The sequence below is a fragment of the Podarcis vaucheri genome (assembly GCF_965113315.1).
Source record: "Podarcis vaucheri genome assembly, chromosome: 7".
In the NCBI taxonomy this organism is placed as follows: Eukaryota; Metazoa; Chordata; class Lepidosauria; order Squamata; family Lacertidae; genus Podarcis; species Podarcis vaucheri.
Window position 1 is genome coordinate 50,313,326 of NC_138765.1, and position 17,297 is coordinate 50,330,622.

Below are 17,297 nucleotides of genomic sequence, written 5' to 3' on the forward strand. Positions count from 1 at the left end.
ACACGCCTTGTGCATCTGCAAAAGCAATTAGAGATTTAAAAAAGCAAGAAGAGTCTTACATTTGGCTTGCTGGGGGGCTGCCTGTTCCTGCGGTTGGGCCTGGGCCTGTCTCGGGTATAATGCTCCAATTTCTCTCCTGCAGTCGGCAGGTCCATAAGGGATTGTGCGGATGCAGGCTCTGTGCAAGGAAGCAGCCTGCTCCCAGCTTCAGCATCCTTTGTGGAGGCAGGGCGTGACTTCACGGAGGCACGGCTGAGTGACAGCTCAGCCTGGGGAGCCCCAATCTTGTTATCTTCTGCCTCTACCTTAAAATCGAGTTCCGATAGACCTGAAAGAGAGAAGTCGGAGGAGGTGGGGGGAGGAGGGGGGAGGGGGAGGAATCCTTGGAGTTGCCAGGCGGACAGCAGGCTGCCACTATGCAGCACAGCAACGACTCCTGTCACACAGGCAGATTTGTTACATATCAGGCGACTAAAGTGACAAGGCAGACTTGGCTACTGCTAATGGGCTCGGGGGTTTGTGCACCAATGGGAAAAGCCTGCCTTGCCTCAGGAAGGATGAGGAGGAGCAGCTAGTGCATCCCCTGGCTGAGACTGATTTCCTGGCTAGCTCACGCTTTGAGGAATAGAAGCTGGAGCAGCTACAGATTTCTTTTCTTTTCCAAAGACAAATAGGAGTGGGTGGTTCTGTACAAAGCCAGGTCGTGTCTCCTCTCCCCCACCCCCTTTTCTTTTCATTTTGAGTGAAGCAAGGATTCCCACTTTTCAGAGGTTGCCAAAGTCTCCTTTGCAAACAACCTAAGCCAACTGTGCTGTGACTTCCTGAAGCCAGCCAGCCACCCACTCGCATGTGAACAGGAGACAACCCCAGTACAGTGGTACCTCAGGTTAAGTACTTAATTCGTTCCAGAGGTCTATACTTAACCTGAAACTGTTCTTAACCTGAAGCACCACTTTAGCTAACGATTTCTGTTCTCATCCTGAAGCAAAGTTCTTAACCTGAAGCACTATTTCTGGGTTGGCGGAATCTGTAACCTGAAGAGTATGTAACCTGAAGCGTATGTAACCCGAGGTACCACTGTATTTCCAAGCTTCTGTGTTGTTCCATATTCCTGCTCCTCCACTTACCCATTACTGCTGCTGCTATCCAGCAACTGGACACATGATGAAATCCACATTTCTCCTGTCGTCCTTCTTGCTGCCCCCTCTGCTACAGTCACCAGACTACATTTGCCTTGCAGCCACCCACACCTCGTAGGGCCTTAGCAAGCTGCCTTATACCTACCCAGGTTTGACTATTTGTCCATCTAGCCTAGTATTGTCTACTGTAACTGGCAATGGCTCTCCAGGGCTTCAGACTGGTCTTTTGCAATAGGTTTTTAAACTGGAGAGGCCAGGAACCTGGTGGTGGTGGTATTATTATTATTATTATTATTATTATTATTATTATTATTAAAAAATGTACACCACCCTTCATCCGAAGATCCCAGAGCAGTTCACAATAGAAAAATGCAAAGTATGGGATCTACCAATTTGCCATTGTCTCTTCATTCTCCCTATCTTCCTAGACTGGCTGAAGGAGGAGAAGGAAAGCATATGCAAGACCTATATAACTCAAGGAGAGATAGGGGATTCTGGCCATCTAAAATTTAAGAGCGCTGGTGACTTTGCATCATTTATTCTGAACATAAGATGTGGGAACCACTCCTGCACAAAGATCAACCATTTTAGGCTGGGTTGTGCAATGCTACAACCAGAGTATAAAGTCGTGATAGGCAGAGCCACTCTAAGACATTTTGCTGCTTGAGGCAAAGGACAAGATGGTGCTTCCCATGACATGGATGGAAGCCAACTGGAGTGGCAGTCAAATCTAGCTTCCACAAGAACGGCCAGACAGCATCCTCCACTGTAACCAAGGGCAGCAGGGCAGCTCAGAGATGGGAGTGAGGGAGCACAGGCTATGTGGTGCACACACAGCTCTGCCATCCAATATCTCACCACCATTCCTTCAGTACTTTGCTGCCCACTCCCCAGCCCCACTGGAGGTTGCTGCCCCACTTTGCCTAATGGTAAGTCTGGCTCTGGTGAGAGGAAAGCAATCTTCCATGGAGACATGCCAATGTATAAACTTGCCCTGAAATTGAAGTATACAGGAATTACGGTAAGTCACTTGGGCCAAAATTAAGATGTACTTGGTCATGCTAAAGTCCCAATGAAATCAACAGGATGAGTTTGTTGTGCCTAATGTATATCCATTAATTTCAATGAGTTTTTAGTGCTGCAATCCTAGCCACAGAAGCAAGGCCTATTGTATTCATGGGGGCTTACTTCCATCTAAGTGGAGTTAGAGTTACTGCCTAATCATCTCTGAGATTTAGGTCATTATGCATTTGGGGCATTTCACACAAAGGTTGCCACCAATTGTGCACCAAACAGGGGCCAAAGCCACTCTCAACTCTCCACTGAGTGTCCATATATGATTGTATGTGTTTTCAAACTCATGCTTGTCACAGAAATACTTAAAAAAATAAAACCCTTTGGCATTCACCTAAACTGTTTCCCAGCTAAGTGGATTTTAGAAAAGGTGCTCATTCATACCAACACATATAATATGCTTTACCATTTAGTCCAGGAGTTGGCAGAATGCTTGTGGAACAGCTGTGCTTCCATTGGGCAGCCCTCTTGTACTGTGAAGAGAGGAAACGATACTTTAAAAACCAACTGTACTGTTGCACTGGCTGCCAGTAAGCTACCAGGCCAGGTTTAAGGTCTTGCTGATGGTATATAAAATCCCAAACAACTTAGAAACAGCCTATTTGAGTGACAGTCTTATTCTCTATGTACCTGCCCTGTCACTGTAGCCTGCTTTTAAAATATTTTTTTATTAAGGATTTTCTTGGTTTACAAAAGTACATGCATTGTCTCTTTTCAGGTCATAGAATCATTTCTACTGACCAGTTACATTCAGTGTGAGACACTGTTGTACAGGCTGGGGGAAAAGAGAAGGGGAGGGGGAAAAGAGGGGGTGGGGTGGTAAACTTACATTATTTTGCTTAGTGGGGGGAGCTTAGTGTCAGTGTCACTTGGGTAGGTTATTTTTTATTCATTTATTATATTTCCTTGGTGATGTGTGAGGTTGGGGGGACACTGCAGTCTTCTTAAGAAGCACGTTTTACCCTGTTACATATTCCTGAGGTCTGATCCATGAACCCCTGCAGCTAGGCCCTTTGCACCTACTTTGTGGAATTCCTACCCTCTGCCCATCTAAGAAGAGCCTACAGTGCATACAATGCTAGATGCTCGCTTAAAACTTTCTTACACACACAAGCTTACTCTGCAGAGCAGGGGTCAGCAACCATTTTCAGCCATGGGCCGGTCCACCGTCGCTCAGACCTTGTGGTGGGCTGGACTATATTTGGGGGGGGGGTGAATGAATTCCTATGCCCCACAAATAACCCAGAGATGCATTTTAAATAAAAAGACACATTCTATTTATGTAAAAACATGCTGATTCCTGGACCGTCCGCAGGCCGTATTGAGAAGGCGATTGGGCCACATCTGGCCCACAGGCCTTAGGTTGCCTACCCCTGCTGTGGAGTGACCCAGCCATGTTATAAATACTTCTGAAGATACTTTATCATTTTCTTGTTTTTTATTTTGTGTCTATTTTAAATCTTAAAAGGTATGGTATTTTATATGTTGAGTGGTACACAAATTCCTACAAATCAAACAAACAAACAAAGGAGTTTGAGGATAAAAATGCAGAGTGGGTCAAACTGTACATTGTGTTAAATGCATGGTGTACAACTAGATCTTTCCCCACTCTTTCAAATTTAATGCTGTGTTGGAACCCTTGATTTTCTTTTCTTTTCAGAGTTTATTTATGTTCAAAAGAATACAAAATTTAAAGAAAAGCTACAAAACACGGAATTCTTAGATATATCTCTTATACTAGTTGAGGTTCTCAGGCTCCTCCCCAGCTATGATCCTGATGAAAATCCAACCTGCCAACAGTACTCCTATTACTTGTGTGTATGTGAAGCTTCTGTAGGCACCAAGAGCTTTTTCCCTAAGGCTAGGCACGAGGGGGATTTTAATCAGAATCCCACCCCTGTGCTCATGGGGGGGGGTGTCTGTCCACACTAAATATTACATTTCCAAAAACCCAGACATAATTACACACTATAAACAACATTATATGTAGTTTGACCCTAATTTGATGGAGTGGTGTCACCACAAGGCAGGGACTTTTCAGAAAGGGGAGAATGCCTGGCTGCTGGGGGGGGGGGAATATGGCTTCTGTTCAGAGATATCTTAAACTTTTTTATGGATTTGATGATAACCCACTTCTTTTTACTGTATATTTATATTAGGGTAGTGCTGCTGATATGATCCACCTTAGATCAGGCCACGATACAGGTCTAGGTCTCAACCTACTAAATGAAGATTAGTGAAATGACAAACCTATTACAAGTTTATCTCTGTTTCATACCAGTTTCATTGCTGTGGCTTTCCTCAAAGATTGCTAAAAACTGTGCTTTGACAAGACTTCTCTGCTAAAATGAGATCACCACCTTCCCTCAAAGAAATACAATTCCCAGGATTCACTGGGGACAGGGAATGACTATTAGATCATTTTAATTCTGTAACGCAGATATGCTCATAGCAGTCTCCCAAAGCAGAGATGAATATTAATTTGAAGCTTGAAGCTTTGCAGCTATATCAGAAGGTGGTGAGTACATCTCTAAAATCCCAGAAGGAAAACATACATAGCAAGGACTAGTGACACAATTTGGCTATCGAACCAAGCTGCTATGCGTAATTTTGCAAATGTCGACAACAGATCAGGAGCGATTCCCACCACTGCTTTCAAAAGACTTGTCAGATGAAGGCATTTTCACAGCAAAGATGTCACTATGCCCAGCACTGTAAAGTAGCACATAAATTTCAAAGGCTTCTCAGATAAGCAGCTTGGGGTATAAATTCAGTTATCCCTTCCACTGGTGGATGCAAGTGACATTTGTCTGGGTTGATGGGCTTGCAGAGCCCTCTCCAAGTACCAGTTGCTGGGGAACATCAGTGGGAGAAAGCTATTGCTCTCAGACTTCATGTCTGTCTTTTGGGTTTCCCAGAAACATCTGGCCAGCAACACTGGGAAACAGGATGCTGGACTAAACAAGTTTTTTCTCCGATCCAGCAGTGCTTCCTTTCAAGTTATCGAACAGGTATGTACATACTGCTTCTGTTGCCACCTTTGGCCACTCCCCTACTGCTCTTTTTGGGGAAAAGAATAACTGCAGGATTCACTCCCCAGCTACACTGGGACATATAGGTAAAATCAGGAGAGACACAGATGCAACGTGAAGGGATAGCTTTCAGATCGTGTGCAGAGCATTTAAATAACTAGGTTGATCCCAATTAGAAATTACTGTGATGCTCATGCTAGTATAATAATGAATGCACTGAGGGCTGGAAAATGCATACCTCCTCCTTTTGGAAGTCCTTCTCAACAACATCCCACAGGCTTCTGTGCCCCTGTTGGAAAGTGTTCCAGTCTGCAGCATTCGTCACCTGTGGCTCCTGGGCTAGTTTTGAGAGGTGTTTTGCCTGAAATGGTTTAAGTAGGTTCAAAAAGTGACTCTGAGACAGTATACTAGACAGGTGGCATGGGAAAATGGTGGTTTTGTTCCAGTGAATCACTATATTTAACTGGCTTTTCCATCTCTTTAAGAATCTGAGCATTTGAGATGCAGTAGCCAGAACTTGACCAATGTGGTCACATATACCATGTGTTTGTTCTTCCTTCAACCTTTTATATAGCAAGCTTCCTTGGTGGGAAAGTTGAATAATATTTTAAACAGATAAAAGGGCTAACTGTGTTTGAGAGAGAGAGAGAGAGGTAGGTAGAGACAAAATGACATTCAAACCTACATTGACCTACATTAACACTGAGGAGAGCAAACCAAGGAAAGGAATTGCAGCATACAGAATTCCTATCTGGGCCAGTCTTGCCTTTGCACATTGACCGGAATCCTGTCTGGCACTCACCAACTTGCCTTGAACGGTGGCTAACTCTTCCAGAATTTTATCAGCAATACCATTGACCATGGCCTCAGTGACTGACTGCTGGATCTCCCTATCAAAGAAGGGACAAAGCAGGCTATTAGCACAGAGAAGCACAAAGGAGAGCTCCACTGTGTAGTAAGACTTTGGCACCAATAACTTGGGTTAGGATTTGGGAAATAAGGAGGCTGAGAAGTGAGATAAAGTGACTGCTAAGGCTCCCATGACCATCAGATGTTGGGTAAAGGGCCAGAAATGGGTGGGAGAAGAAGAGGATTTCTCCCAGTTCTGACACCTGGGGTATGTGTATTTTATGATGTAGCCTGTTGTCTAAACTGTTAATTTGTTTTAACTGTACTGTACTGTACTGTACTTTTTTCATTGCTGTACCCTGCCCTGGGGCCTCAGAGTAAAGGGCATGTAAGATACCTAATAAATAATAACGATTGATATATGGATCCTGCTCTTGGGGAATGTGGTTATGGCTACAGGCTTATGTATCTTTAAAATACTATCAGAAAAAATATATGGATCAGTGGCCACTAATCATCAGGGTTAAATGGAGCCTCCAAGTTTAGAGACAGGATGCACCTAGATTTCAGTTGCTTGGGATCTGTTAGTGAGTGAGGGCTGACACAGCAAGGCACTTCTTACATTCTTCATGAAGAAGTCTGGAAAACATTTTTAATAAATTATTTTATCTTTGAAAAATGAAAGAAGACATGCATCTAGAATGTGGTCCTATACTGTATGCCGCAAAAATGTGAAAATTGATTAAAGTTGATTGGAATGTTATACAAATTTTAGAAGCTGAGGACAAAAAATAACCTTTTTAAAGCAACTTGGGGATTTTTATCTGGTGAGGTGCTGAGAATTCTCTGTAAAGCTACCCCCTCACAGAACTACAAGTCCCAGAATTCCCTAGGAAAGAGGAATGTTTGTTTCATCAGTTTAACTCTGTGGTGTGACTATGCCCTAGGAGCCTAGACAGCTGTCAGAGAGATGTATCTGCATAGCAGAGAGTGACATGTAGAGGACATAAGATGCTGGCTTCTGCCTGAGCCATGGGAACAGTTCTGCAGACCCATATACCAAACAAGAGGCTCAAGATTCTTACAGATATGAGGTTAAGCTGCCGAAGGAGAACAGTACTTGTATAAAAAATAAAAAGGACAGTTCAAAGAGGCCCCCATCTACCCCAAATGTGTCTCTACTGAAAAGCTATATGCCAGGAAGCAGGAATCTCAAGGAGAAACACAGCCAGCAGGCAAAACCTTTCTCTTTCTACTTCAGTGTTTAATGCTGAAGATTGAGTAGATGCTTCCAACCCAAACAGGCACTCTGGTGTGGCTTGAAGAGAAAGGTTAGTCCTGTCACCCACGTGAGCCTGCTGTACATCTCAGTCAAAAGCTGGTCAAGGAGCATCTTCTTTGGCACGCTGGCGATCAGGTGGTCCTGAAAGTCATTTTTCTGCATGAGTTTGGGGCACAAACTCTGAGTGGCAACCAATGAGGCATGCATGATGGTCTATGAAGAAAGTACAAGCAAGAGATAAATGTGGCACGAGGAGTCGTCAAAACCTGAAGTTTTATTACTTTCTACTTGTGAGCATGTGTGGGGAAGCAATTCACTGCAAGAGGTTTCGGGTCACCTTCCTCTAGTCTAAGGCTATATATATATATATATATATATATATATTTGCTTTCGTAGATTTTCACGGGTACAGGAATGCAGGTTTTGGTGTCTTCGGGTGTCTTCCCGTGTAAGAGTCGGGGTGTCTGTGCGACGTTTCGACGAGGTCTCACTCGTCATCTTCAGGCTGGTGCTTTCGGCTTCTTGTTACTGGAACAGAGCTCTGTTCCAGTAACAAGAAGCCGAAAGCACCAGCCTGAAGATGACGAGTGAGACCTCGTCGAAACGTCGCACAGACACCCCGACTCTTACACGGGAAGACACCCGAAGACACCAAAACCTGCATATATATATATATATATATATATATATCTGCAACATTTTTGGTGCTATTAATAAACAATGGAAATTAGGCATTTACACACATTTGCAAATCAAATCAAATACCTTTATTGGTATCACAGTATAAAATATTTCAAGTCACTAGGGTAGTTAAAAGGACAAGGGTGAAAGCTGTTGAAGGTAATAAGGTCACACTGTGATTGTGTGCACTTAGATACTTTGCTTCACCCTGTCTATTCCCCGAAAGGATGGTTCATTGGGAACCCATTCTGGTAAAATTGTGGCTAAAAAAGGAAGCTACTAAGGCAGCAATATCTTTGTCCTGATCTGCGAGGAGAAATCTCATTTGACTTCTCGGATTTATAGGCCAGAGGTCCAACATTTTGATTTTGTCATATTTGCATATCTTCTGATGGCCATAAAAGGTGCAAAGATATGTTCACACTACCTGTTAGCAGACAGAGTTTATATGCTGCTGCAGCAGTTAGCATCTTTGTCACCAGTTCAATTATAGACTTAATTCTGTCACCATATAGATTAAAACACTCTTTTAAAAAACAGAAGCAGAATTTCTCAGGAGGCTGATTTCTGTAGCACACACCAAAAGCTACAGTTGTGTGGTGCAAAACTGCAGACTTGGCCCACCTAAGCTCAATACTGTCTACTCTAACTGGCAGCAGCTCTCCAAAGTATTTTCCATCTCCTACTACTAGATGACTATGGAACTCTACCTACTTACCTGGATTTCACTGCTGCAAGTCTGAGAGACTTCTTCAATGAGACTCTCCAGCTTGTGCTGAAGCTTGCTGTTCTGGTGCACAGGGTTTCCTGCCTCATACAAAATAGGCAAAACCTGCAGGAAGAGAAAGGTTCTCATTAAGAATGGCTATTCAGTCCTTCTTTGCCACAGTAGCTTATCTGAAAGGCCATTGCTGAAGGTAGGTTGCCACCAGTAGGTTGCTGCCAAAGGGGGCTAGAGGAGGTTCTTGGCTACCTTCTATATATTTAATACTTGTAAGGAAATTGTGGTATCGGTTTTATTGCATTTGTGTATTTTATTTATGTTTGTAAACTGTCCAGAGGACATTGATTTTGTCAGTCTAGGCCACATGGAATGAGGCTGAGGGCTGTGTGTGGCCCCCAAACTGCAGGTTGCCTACCTGTGTCCTATGAAAATGATGCATTCTTCCTGAATTTGTAATGAAAATTTAAAAGGCATCTTCAGTCATGTCTGATATTCTGACTTTTGCCAGTGTTGCTTGGTTCATGACACTACCACAGGAAGACACATGCAGGTTAAAAATTAACTTACAATCATGATCTGAGGCCCTTCTTCATGTGGTCCGGAGGGTGACAATACAAGAATGGGCCTTTTCTGCAGTGACTCCCCATTAGTGGAATGTTCTCCCCAGGGAGGCTCACCTGGTGTGATCATTATATATCTTTAGGTACTCAGCAAAAAACTTCCCTCTATTACCAGGTCTTTGACCTTTAACTATCTGTGGCCTTTTTAGAAGAGGACAGGTGTGTTTTTTAAAAAATGTATCTGCCTTTTTGACTGTAAGTTGCTTTGGGTTGTCCTGGGCAAAATAAAGTGATAACAAATTCAATTAATCATCATCATCATCACCACCACTTAGTGGTTCATGACTGAGTTCCAAAACAAGAAAAGTAGCAAAGGGGAGGCTTGCAGACAGGTGTTTATTGTGGGATCAGTACTCCTCATGCAAGTAAGCTGTTTTTGTAGCATGCATATGACATCACTGGCATCAAAATGCCAGCCTGCATCCCTCCCTCCTGCTGATTTGATCTGGATGTGCCCTTTTAAGAGAAAATCTGGTATGTTAAAAAAAGTGTTGTGAACAACCTGTTTGCAGATTAAGCGCCTGCCTGGAAAGCACCCTTAACACACATGAAGGAGAGCTCACACTGATTGAAAGGCTTGCATCCTTGATGGTCTCCTCTGCCCACAGGATGTCTGCTTTAACTTCCACATCTTGAACAGAGCTCAGCATTTCAATGCACTTATGCACAGACTGGGATGCATCCTTCAGTGCCTAGAATAGAGAGCAAGATGTGGGGCACCACTGTACCACCAGCACAAAAGTATAGCACTCCCTAGAATTCCAGTCTCTGTTAGCTGCATTTAATTGAGTCAGTGTTGGCTCCAGGTTTTGGGGCCCTTGGTCAGGGTGACCTCAGAGGGTCCCTCCCTGAAAAACCCCAACTTCTCATCGGTTGCTGCTGCCACCCATTCACTGGTCCTGTCCCTCTGGACTCAATTTGTGGCACTCTCCCATAGAGAAAGGGAAAGGCAAGCGGAGGATGCTGCTCCTCCTTATTGGCTTTTGTTGGCCTGTACACTGGGAGAGGACAGATGAACCAACAGCAATGACAAGGAAGAGGAACAGAAGGATCAGTGAGTTACGAGATACCCCTTAAGCCTGGAGTTGGCTGTAACTCTCTTAGCACCAATCCCTGCATCTGCAATGTGACAGCACTAATTCTTGTCAGAAAGTTTACCAGGATACAATGCACTTTAATGTTCTAAAATGCAGATGCCAGCATTCTTGCCCCATTTAGATGTTTTCTGCTCTTTGGCCCTCTTCTGCAGCACTTGACTTTTAAAGAGGTTGGCATGCAAGATTCCCTTATTTCAGGTTCCCTTATTTTCTTCCAATTTTAAGTTTAGTTCTCCACAACAGTTTGGAATTTCTTTTTAAAAAACAACCCTCACAATTCACAATTCTTTATCAGCATTTTAGTGTGCATTTCTCCTAAGTTGCACATTTCTGTATGTAGCTTTGCCAAATGTACACATCTTTGCAAGCAATTCCCCCTGCTATAGTTCTAATATTATTTTTATTAAGATATGCATTTTTATGCACACTACCCACATATGCATTTTTGTGCACATTACTTGCATTGCAAAATCTGGAGAAGTGCAAATTTTGTAGGCTAGCTGCATTTCTATTTGTTCATTGTTTCAGGGTGGTGCAAATTCGTTTTCTTATTAAAATGTGATCAGAGCTGACTATGCAAGACGTAAGGCTATGAAGGTAGGCAAAGATCCAAGGGTCCCCACCTGTGCAGATGAGCTGGCTGTACTGTCTGGCTGTAACCGGCATCTCTCCTTGGACAAGGTCTCTTGAATCTGATTCCTTGCGAGGTAAGATTGTATCTGCAGCATGCAAAAGAGGCATGGCTCACATGACCCTCACTTCTATGGCCTCCCAAAAATCTAGATGCATTTACTCAGCAGCACTGAGTAACATATGATCAGCATACTGGAGCACATACAGCATGCTAACATTCATTCAGCACATACCTATCAGTTGGGTTCTAACTCAAGATTGATCTAGAGTGCTCCCCCATTCAGATCAGTACCCCCATTCCTATGCTTTTTACCTTGTGCACAACTTCCTCCATTTTCTCTGGATGGCTTCGATGAGCCTGGGCCACATCAGTTATGGGCAAGGGCATAGCTTTTAGAGTAAAATTCCTGAGGAACAAGCATTGTTTCATTAGTTGTCCCTAGGCTACTAAGGGCCCCCAAAACAATTCACAACTGTGCATGCACAGTAGTCAGGCTATTTCCCAATTAAAGTGAAACAAGTAGATGCTGTAACAAAACTTTGCTCGTGGAGTGCTCGTCTTATGTTCATTTCGATTCAGGTGATCTGAACTTCTTCATAAGATATAATTCAGTTGTTTCCCACTGGAGCCTCCCTTTGAAGTTCCTTTATTTGAGAATGACCACTTCCAGAACATCCCGAGCAGCTGAAATGTTATTTCTCTGGTTTTTAAATATCATCATTTCTGGTGTCTGATTTGCATTCATTTATTACAGGCGTCCTCAAACTCGGCCCTCCAGATGTTTTTGGCCTACAACTCCCATGACCCCTAGCTAGCAGGACCAGTGGTCAGGGATGATGGGAATTGTAGTCTCAAAACATCTGGAGGGCCGAGGTTGAGGAAGCCTGATTTATTATTTTGTGACAAGACTGGCCTGCTTGTCCTATGTAGAATGCAGAAGGGTATGCTAACCAATGGTAGCATATGGGGCTTTTTTCAGCCAGAACTCACCAGAATGCAGTTCTGGCACCACTCAGGTGGGCACTATTGTCATTACAACTTCATGGTGAGTTCTGACACCTCTTTTTCTAGAAAAATAGCACTGGTGGCATATATCATATAGGAAGACGAGTGAGTGAATAAACCCTTGATGTTTTGTCTGACATTATTGGGTCCTAAAATGGCATTGCCAAAGTTATTTATGGGGAAAGAATTGGCACTTGGACTGGGATTCTCTTATTCCAAAGAAGAACAGAATTTATCTGCAGAGCCTCCAGGATGGCATCAACAGAGCACAGCGATGAGGTACCTACCTTAGCAAGGCACGAGTAACATCAAGGAATCCACACAATGTTGTGTTGTTCCTGTCCCAAATTAACGTCCTAAAAGCAGATGAGAAGGGAAGGCGGTTCAGTTGAAGCACACCAAGCTCCAATATATAGACAATAGAAGCATTTCTAAGTAGAATCTTTGCTTTCCTTTTTTATTTAAAGCATGTGTACCCAGCTCTAAATTTCAGAGACATAATAGAAATTAAAACTTTTTTTTTTTAAGCATCAAAAGTTTATTAAAAAAAAACCTTTGTGTTAAGGTATCCAAAAAGTTCTGAACTCAGGAAAGCTGCATTCCTAGATCCAAGCAACACATTATGTTAGCAAACCTATGGCCTCAGCCCCATATTTGCCAATGTAACAGGAAATTTAGTGACATGGAAATTAAGAAGGGAAACCCTTTCCATGCTTGCTGACACTCCCTGCAAATTCCTTTCCCACAGCTATTTCCCCTACAGCTGGTTCCACTTCAAGTTTAAGGGCCCGGCAGGGCAGAACCTTTAAATATGACCCAGAGCAGACGCACTTACAGGGGAGAATTATCACCAGAGGGAGAAGGATCAATCTTCCCTCTTTCTAACTAATTCTCCTGCAAATAGCACCCACCAACACTCACATGAACATTATGAAGAGAAGAGTCAGCCGGGAACCCTGTGTTTCCCTAGTAACATCTAATTTGTCCCTACCAAGTATGCAAAATACAACCATGTGCATTTATTTCAGCCTTCCCCAACATTATGCCCTCTGTATGTTTTGGACTACAGCATATATTGGCTGGGGCTGATGGAATCTGTAATCCAAAACATGGAGGGCACCAGTTGGGGGCAGGGGCAGGGTGCAAAAAGTTAGAAACAGAAGCCCCACTCTATGACAACTCCTGCTCAGAGCCAGGAGTGTAGATTTTTTAAACAAAAGGAACTATACCTTCACATGACACATATGGTTATGACTCAGACTTGTTCCCCCTTAAAAAAAAAGAATTAGACACTTTCCTAAAAGGGAAAAGATCTCACGGCTGCAATAGCCAAATGAAGCCTCTGTGTTCAGAAGCAGTATTTCTTCAATTACCAGGTGGTGAGGGAAAACACAGGAAATAGCTATCCTGTCTGAGGAGAAAACATAGCTCAGTGGAAGAGCATGTGTTTTGCATGGAGTATGTTACAAGCTGAATCCCTGGAATCTCCATTTAAAGGATTTCAGGTGGCAAGTGACAGGAAAGATTCTTCATTGCCTGAGATGCTGGATAGCCACTTTCAGTCAGAGAAGCCCAGCCTTCTCCAACCTGGTGTCCTCCAGATGTTTTTAACTTCAACTCCCATCAGCCCCAGTCGGCACAACATGGGGCTGATGGGAGTTGTAGTCCAAATTTTCTGGAGGGCATCAGGCTGGGATAGTGGACAATACTGGGCTAGAATAGAAACAGTAATGTATGGCAGGTTCACATGTCCATTTGAGCTTCTAAAGGCACCTGGTTAATCACCATCAGAATAGAATAAAGTGGTACCTTGGGTTACAGACGCTTCAGGTTACAGACTCCGCTAACCCAGAAATAGTACCTTGGGTTAAGAACTTTGCTTCAGGATGAGAACAGAAATTGTGTGGCGGCCGCGCGAGGCCCCATTAGCTAAAGTGGTACCTCAGGTTAAGAACAGTTTCAGGTTAAGAACGGACCTCTGGAATGAATTAAGTTCTTAACCCGAGGTACCACTGTATTAAACTACTGGTTTTGTTTGATACTGCAAAACTGCTAGGGACTAAACTTACTAGACTCCCCAGAGCAGCCTGCAAAGGAACAGCTACTAGAAAGGCATGCACATGGAAGGGGCCTTCTTCCAAAGGAAGCCATACATAGATCTCTGTGGGCATCTTGGCTTTGCAGCACAGAACCAAGTTGCACAGGAGACACTAGACTTGACCGAGGCATGTTACTTTCCAGTCACGCAGGAGAGCACAGCAAGCCCTTGAGTTCACAAGGTATGTACTGTGACATGTCAGGTGCTTGAAAACACAAGCCTCCCTCAAAATGCATTTTTGCAGTCCCAAGCAGGCAGCATGAGCCCTCTTTAGCCTGCTTTATAGATGGCCAGATTATTTGCCAGCCTATTCAGCCTTCCCAACCTTGGGTCTCCAGATGTTGCTGGAAATATAATCCCTATTCTCCCTGGCCATTGGCCATGCTGACAAATAACATGTGGACAACAGTCTTCTTGGACTTGCATAGTCTTTCTAAGGTCTCAGACAGACGTTTTCTCATCACCTGTTAATTGATCCATTTTAACTGAAGAAACCAAGGATAGCATCTGGGATAGCATGTGCTCTTTCACTGAGCTACGGGCCCTACAATATACAACTTACAATAACCCCTCTCCAATTAGGGATAACGAAATGTTTCCATTTCTATTACTCATTTTTCCCAATCTTAAATTCAATTTTTCACATTTCCACATGTTCCCTAATTTTAAAAAAAATCTTCATCAAAATCCACCAGCATTTTAAGCATTTATTTCTAATAATATACACATTATTGGCACACAATTTTGCCGAATATATGCATTTTTTGCAAAGCAATTTCCTCCTAGTAGAATGCATTTTTGTATGTGATTTTCAATAATATATACATTTGGGTCCACACTTTACCCCATTATATCCATTTTTTTACACATTACTTGGCTGGAGAACTGCATTGCAAAATTCAGAAAAGTGTGAATTTCAAAGGATGATTGTATTTTGGTTTGCATCTTGATTCAAAAGTGAAAATTAGGTAAGTTCCCCTTTAAGTGTGAACTGAATCAAATTTCTCCCCTATCTCCATCTTCAATTCACATATCCACCTACACACACCTATGCAAGTGAAAGAAATTAAGTGAACGCACCTGAGTGTTGTGTTCACTGACAAAGCTTTTGCCAGTATTTTGGCACCCACGTCTCCCATAGCATTACCACTGATATCCAGCATGACAAGACAACTGCTCCTGCTTCTCAAACCATCTAGGATAACACTGGTTCCCAGTTTCAGGCGAGATTCTGCCACTGATAGGGATTCGACAGACTGAAATAAAATCAGGAAAGAATGTAGCAGAGACCCCAAGACGCTAATAACAATGTTGCTTGTTTGCAGAGGGCATGGAACACACACACAAACACACAGTGCCAAGTCTATGACAAAGACCATTCAATGGACAATAGTGACTATGGACAAATAGTCCATCTCTATGTGGTAAGGTTAAAATAAGTAGAAATTAGGCAGACAACAGGAAGCTCCACTGAGTTATGAGAGCGTGTACTTACCAGAAATAATTAAGGATTTCAAAGTTTGACCAAAGCATGCTAATACACAGGTATTGAACTTGTCCTTTTAGAACTCCATACTTACACAGTCATCATCTTGAGTTAGCTGAACAATTCGGTGCAAAGCATCAGCTAGGGTCTCCCTAGGAGAAAGAAGCAGAAAGCCTACTAATTTTCCTGCTCTGGTTCTGATTAATATATAGGTGATTAGTGGGGACCTGTTGTGTCACATTGGTTTACTAGATTCATAAAAAGGTAAAGGGACCCCTGACAGTTAAGTCCAGTCGCAAACGACTCTGGGGTTGTGGTGCTCATCTTGCTTTACTGGCCGAGGGAACCAGCGTTTGTCCGCAGACAGTTTTTTCCGGGTCATGTAGCCAGCATGACTAAGCCGCTTCTGACAAAACCAGAGCAGCGAGAATACTTTATTGAGAAACTTCAACAGGTGCAAAACATTGCCACAATGTTCTTGACTGGGACTGGAATAATACTTATGTCTTATGTAATCTGCATTGGCTGCCTGTGATCTTCAGTCAGCTCAATTTCAGGTGTTGCTTTTGAACTTTAAACTCCTGAATGGTTTAAGACACTGCACTATCAAGGACTACCTTCTTCCATATGTGCCTCCACATAAGCTCTGTTCAATATCTGTGGCATTGATCTAGATGCCATTGATGAATGAAGCTTGATTGGCATCCACTAGGCATAGGGTCTAATCAACGGTGGTGACAATTTATGGACTATCCTTCCCAAAGAGGTTCATTGGGCCGCTATGCTCTAGACCAGCAGTGAGGAACCTGTGACCCTCCAGATGTTGTTTGATTCAAACTTTGTCAGCCCCACCCAGAATGTCCCATGGCAAGTGATGGGAGTTGTACGCTGAAGGGTTGCAATCCCCCCACATGCTCTAGGCATTTGGTTGATTTGGCTCTGCTTTCAGAATTTTAACCTGAGTTTTTGTAGTACTGTTGGGTATGGCAACCAATTACGTTGTGTGCAGGTTTTTGGTGTTTTGGTTTTTTTGCTATCCCTGCTGTTATTTTTATTAGTCTGTTCTTCTGTATTTTGAAATTCGTGGTACTATCATGTCTTTATTGCTTTCAACTTATGAGTTGCTTTGGGTTTGCCTCTAGGTATGGAAATGCAGGCTCAAAACTATTAAAAGCAAGCAAATAAATAAAAAAACATAGCCTAGGTATGTAAAAAAATTCTTTCAACTCTATCTCACATGTATGTATTAATACTAGTATTTAACTTTTTTTAAAATTACCGGTACCAACAGAGTGTTAAATGCTTACCTGGACCGGATATTAAAGTTTTTTCCTAGTGCAACATGCTTGATGGATCTGCTTCTACCGATGGCCAGCACCAGTGTCACCATGTCAGAATCAAAGCCTGCAGAAAGAGTAGCTGTGTATGCATGGGTACCTCATGGGTGCAGGTGGGGGTCCTGCAAGGCTGACTGGTCACAGGCAAGCAAGGGCCTCCACCAAAACAGATGATTAAACACTAGATTTGATATAATTCAGACACAGGAAAGTGAGGCAGGCTTGTGAAACCTTATAAG

General features: G+C 43.0%; 1 protein-coding gene across 3 annotated transcripts in view; it reads right to left on the reverse strand.

The window, feature by feature from the left end:
- Window positions 1-17,297, reverse strand: part of CARMIL2 (capping protein regulator and myosin 1 linker 2) — a 62,059-nt gene that overhangs the window by 16,735 nt on the left and 28,027 nt on the right. For all 3 annotated transcript variants that reach the window (XM_082229268.1, XM_082229267.1, XM_082229269.1), the window contains 13 exons: window positions 17,029-17,125; window positions 15,816-15,873; window positions 15,316-15,491; window positions 12,425-12,493; window positions 11,445-11,538; window positions 11,122-11,217; window positions 9,965-10,093; window positions 8,776-8,889; window positions 7,444-7,589; window positions 6,048-6,135; window positions 5,484-5,606; window positions 2,620-2,686; window positions 60-328 (listed from right to left, as the gene is read on the reverse strand). In XM_082229268.1, coding sequence (XP_082085394.1) covers window positions 60-328; window positions 2,620-2,686; window positions 5,484-5,606; window positions 6,048-6,135; window positions 7,444-7,589; window positions 8,776-8,889; window positions 9,965-10,093; window positions 11,122-11,217; window positions 11,445-11,538; window positions 12,425-12,493; window positions 15,316-15,491; window positions 15,816-15,873; window positions 17,029-17,125 — 1,526 coding nt within the window. The remainder of the gene's footprint in view (window positions 1-59; window positions 329-2,619; window positions 2,687-5,483; window positions 5,607-6,047; window positions 6,136-7,443; window positions 7,590-8,775; window positions 8,890-9,964; window positions 10,094-11,121; window positions 11,218-11,444; window positions 11,539-12,424; window positions 12,494-15,315; window positions 15,492-15,815; window positions 15,874-17,028; window positions 17,126-17,297) is intronic.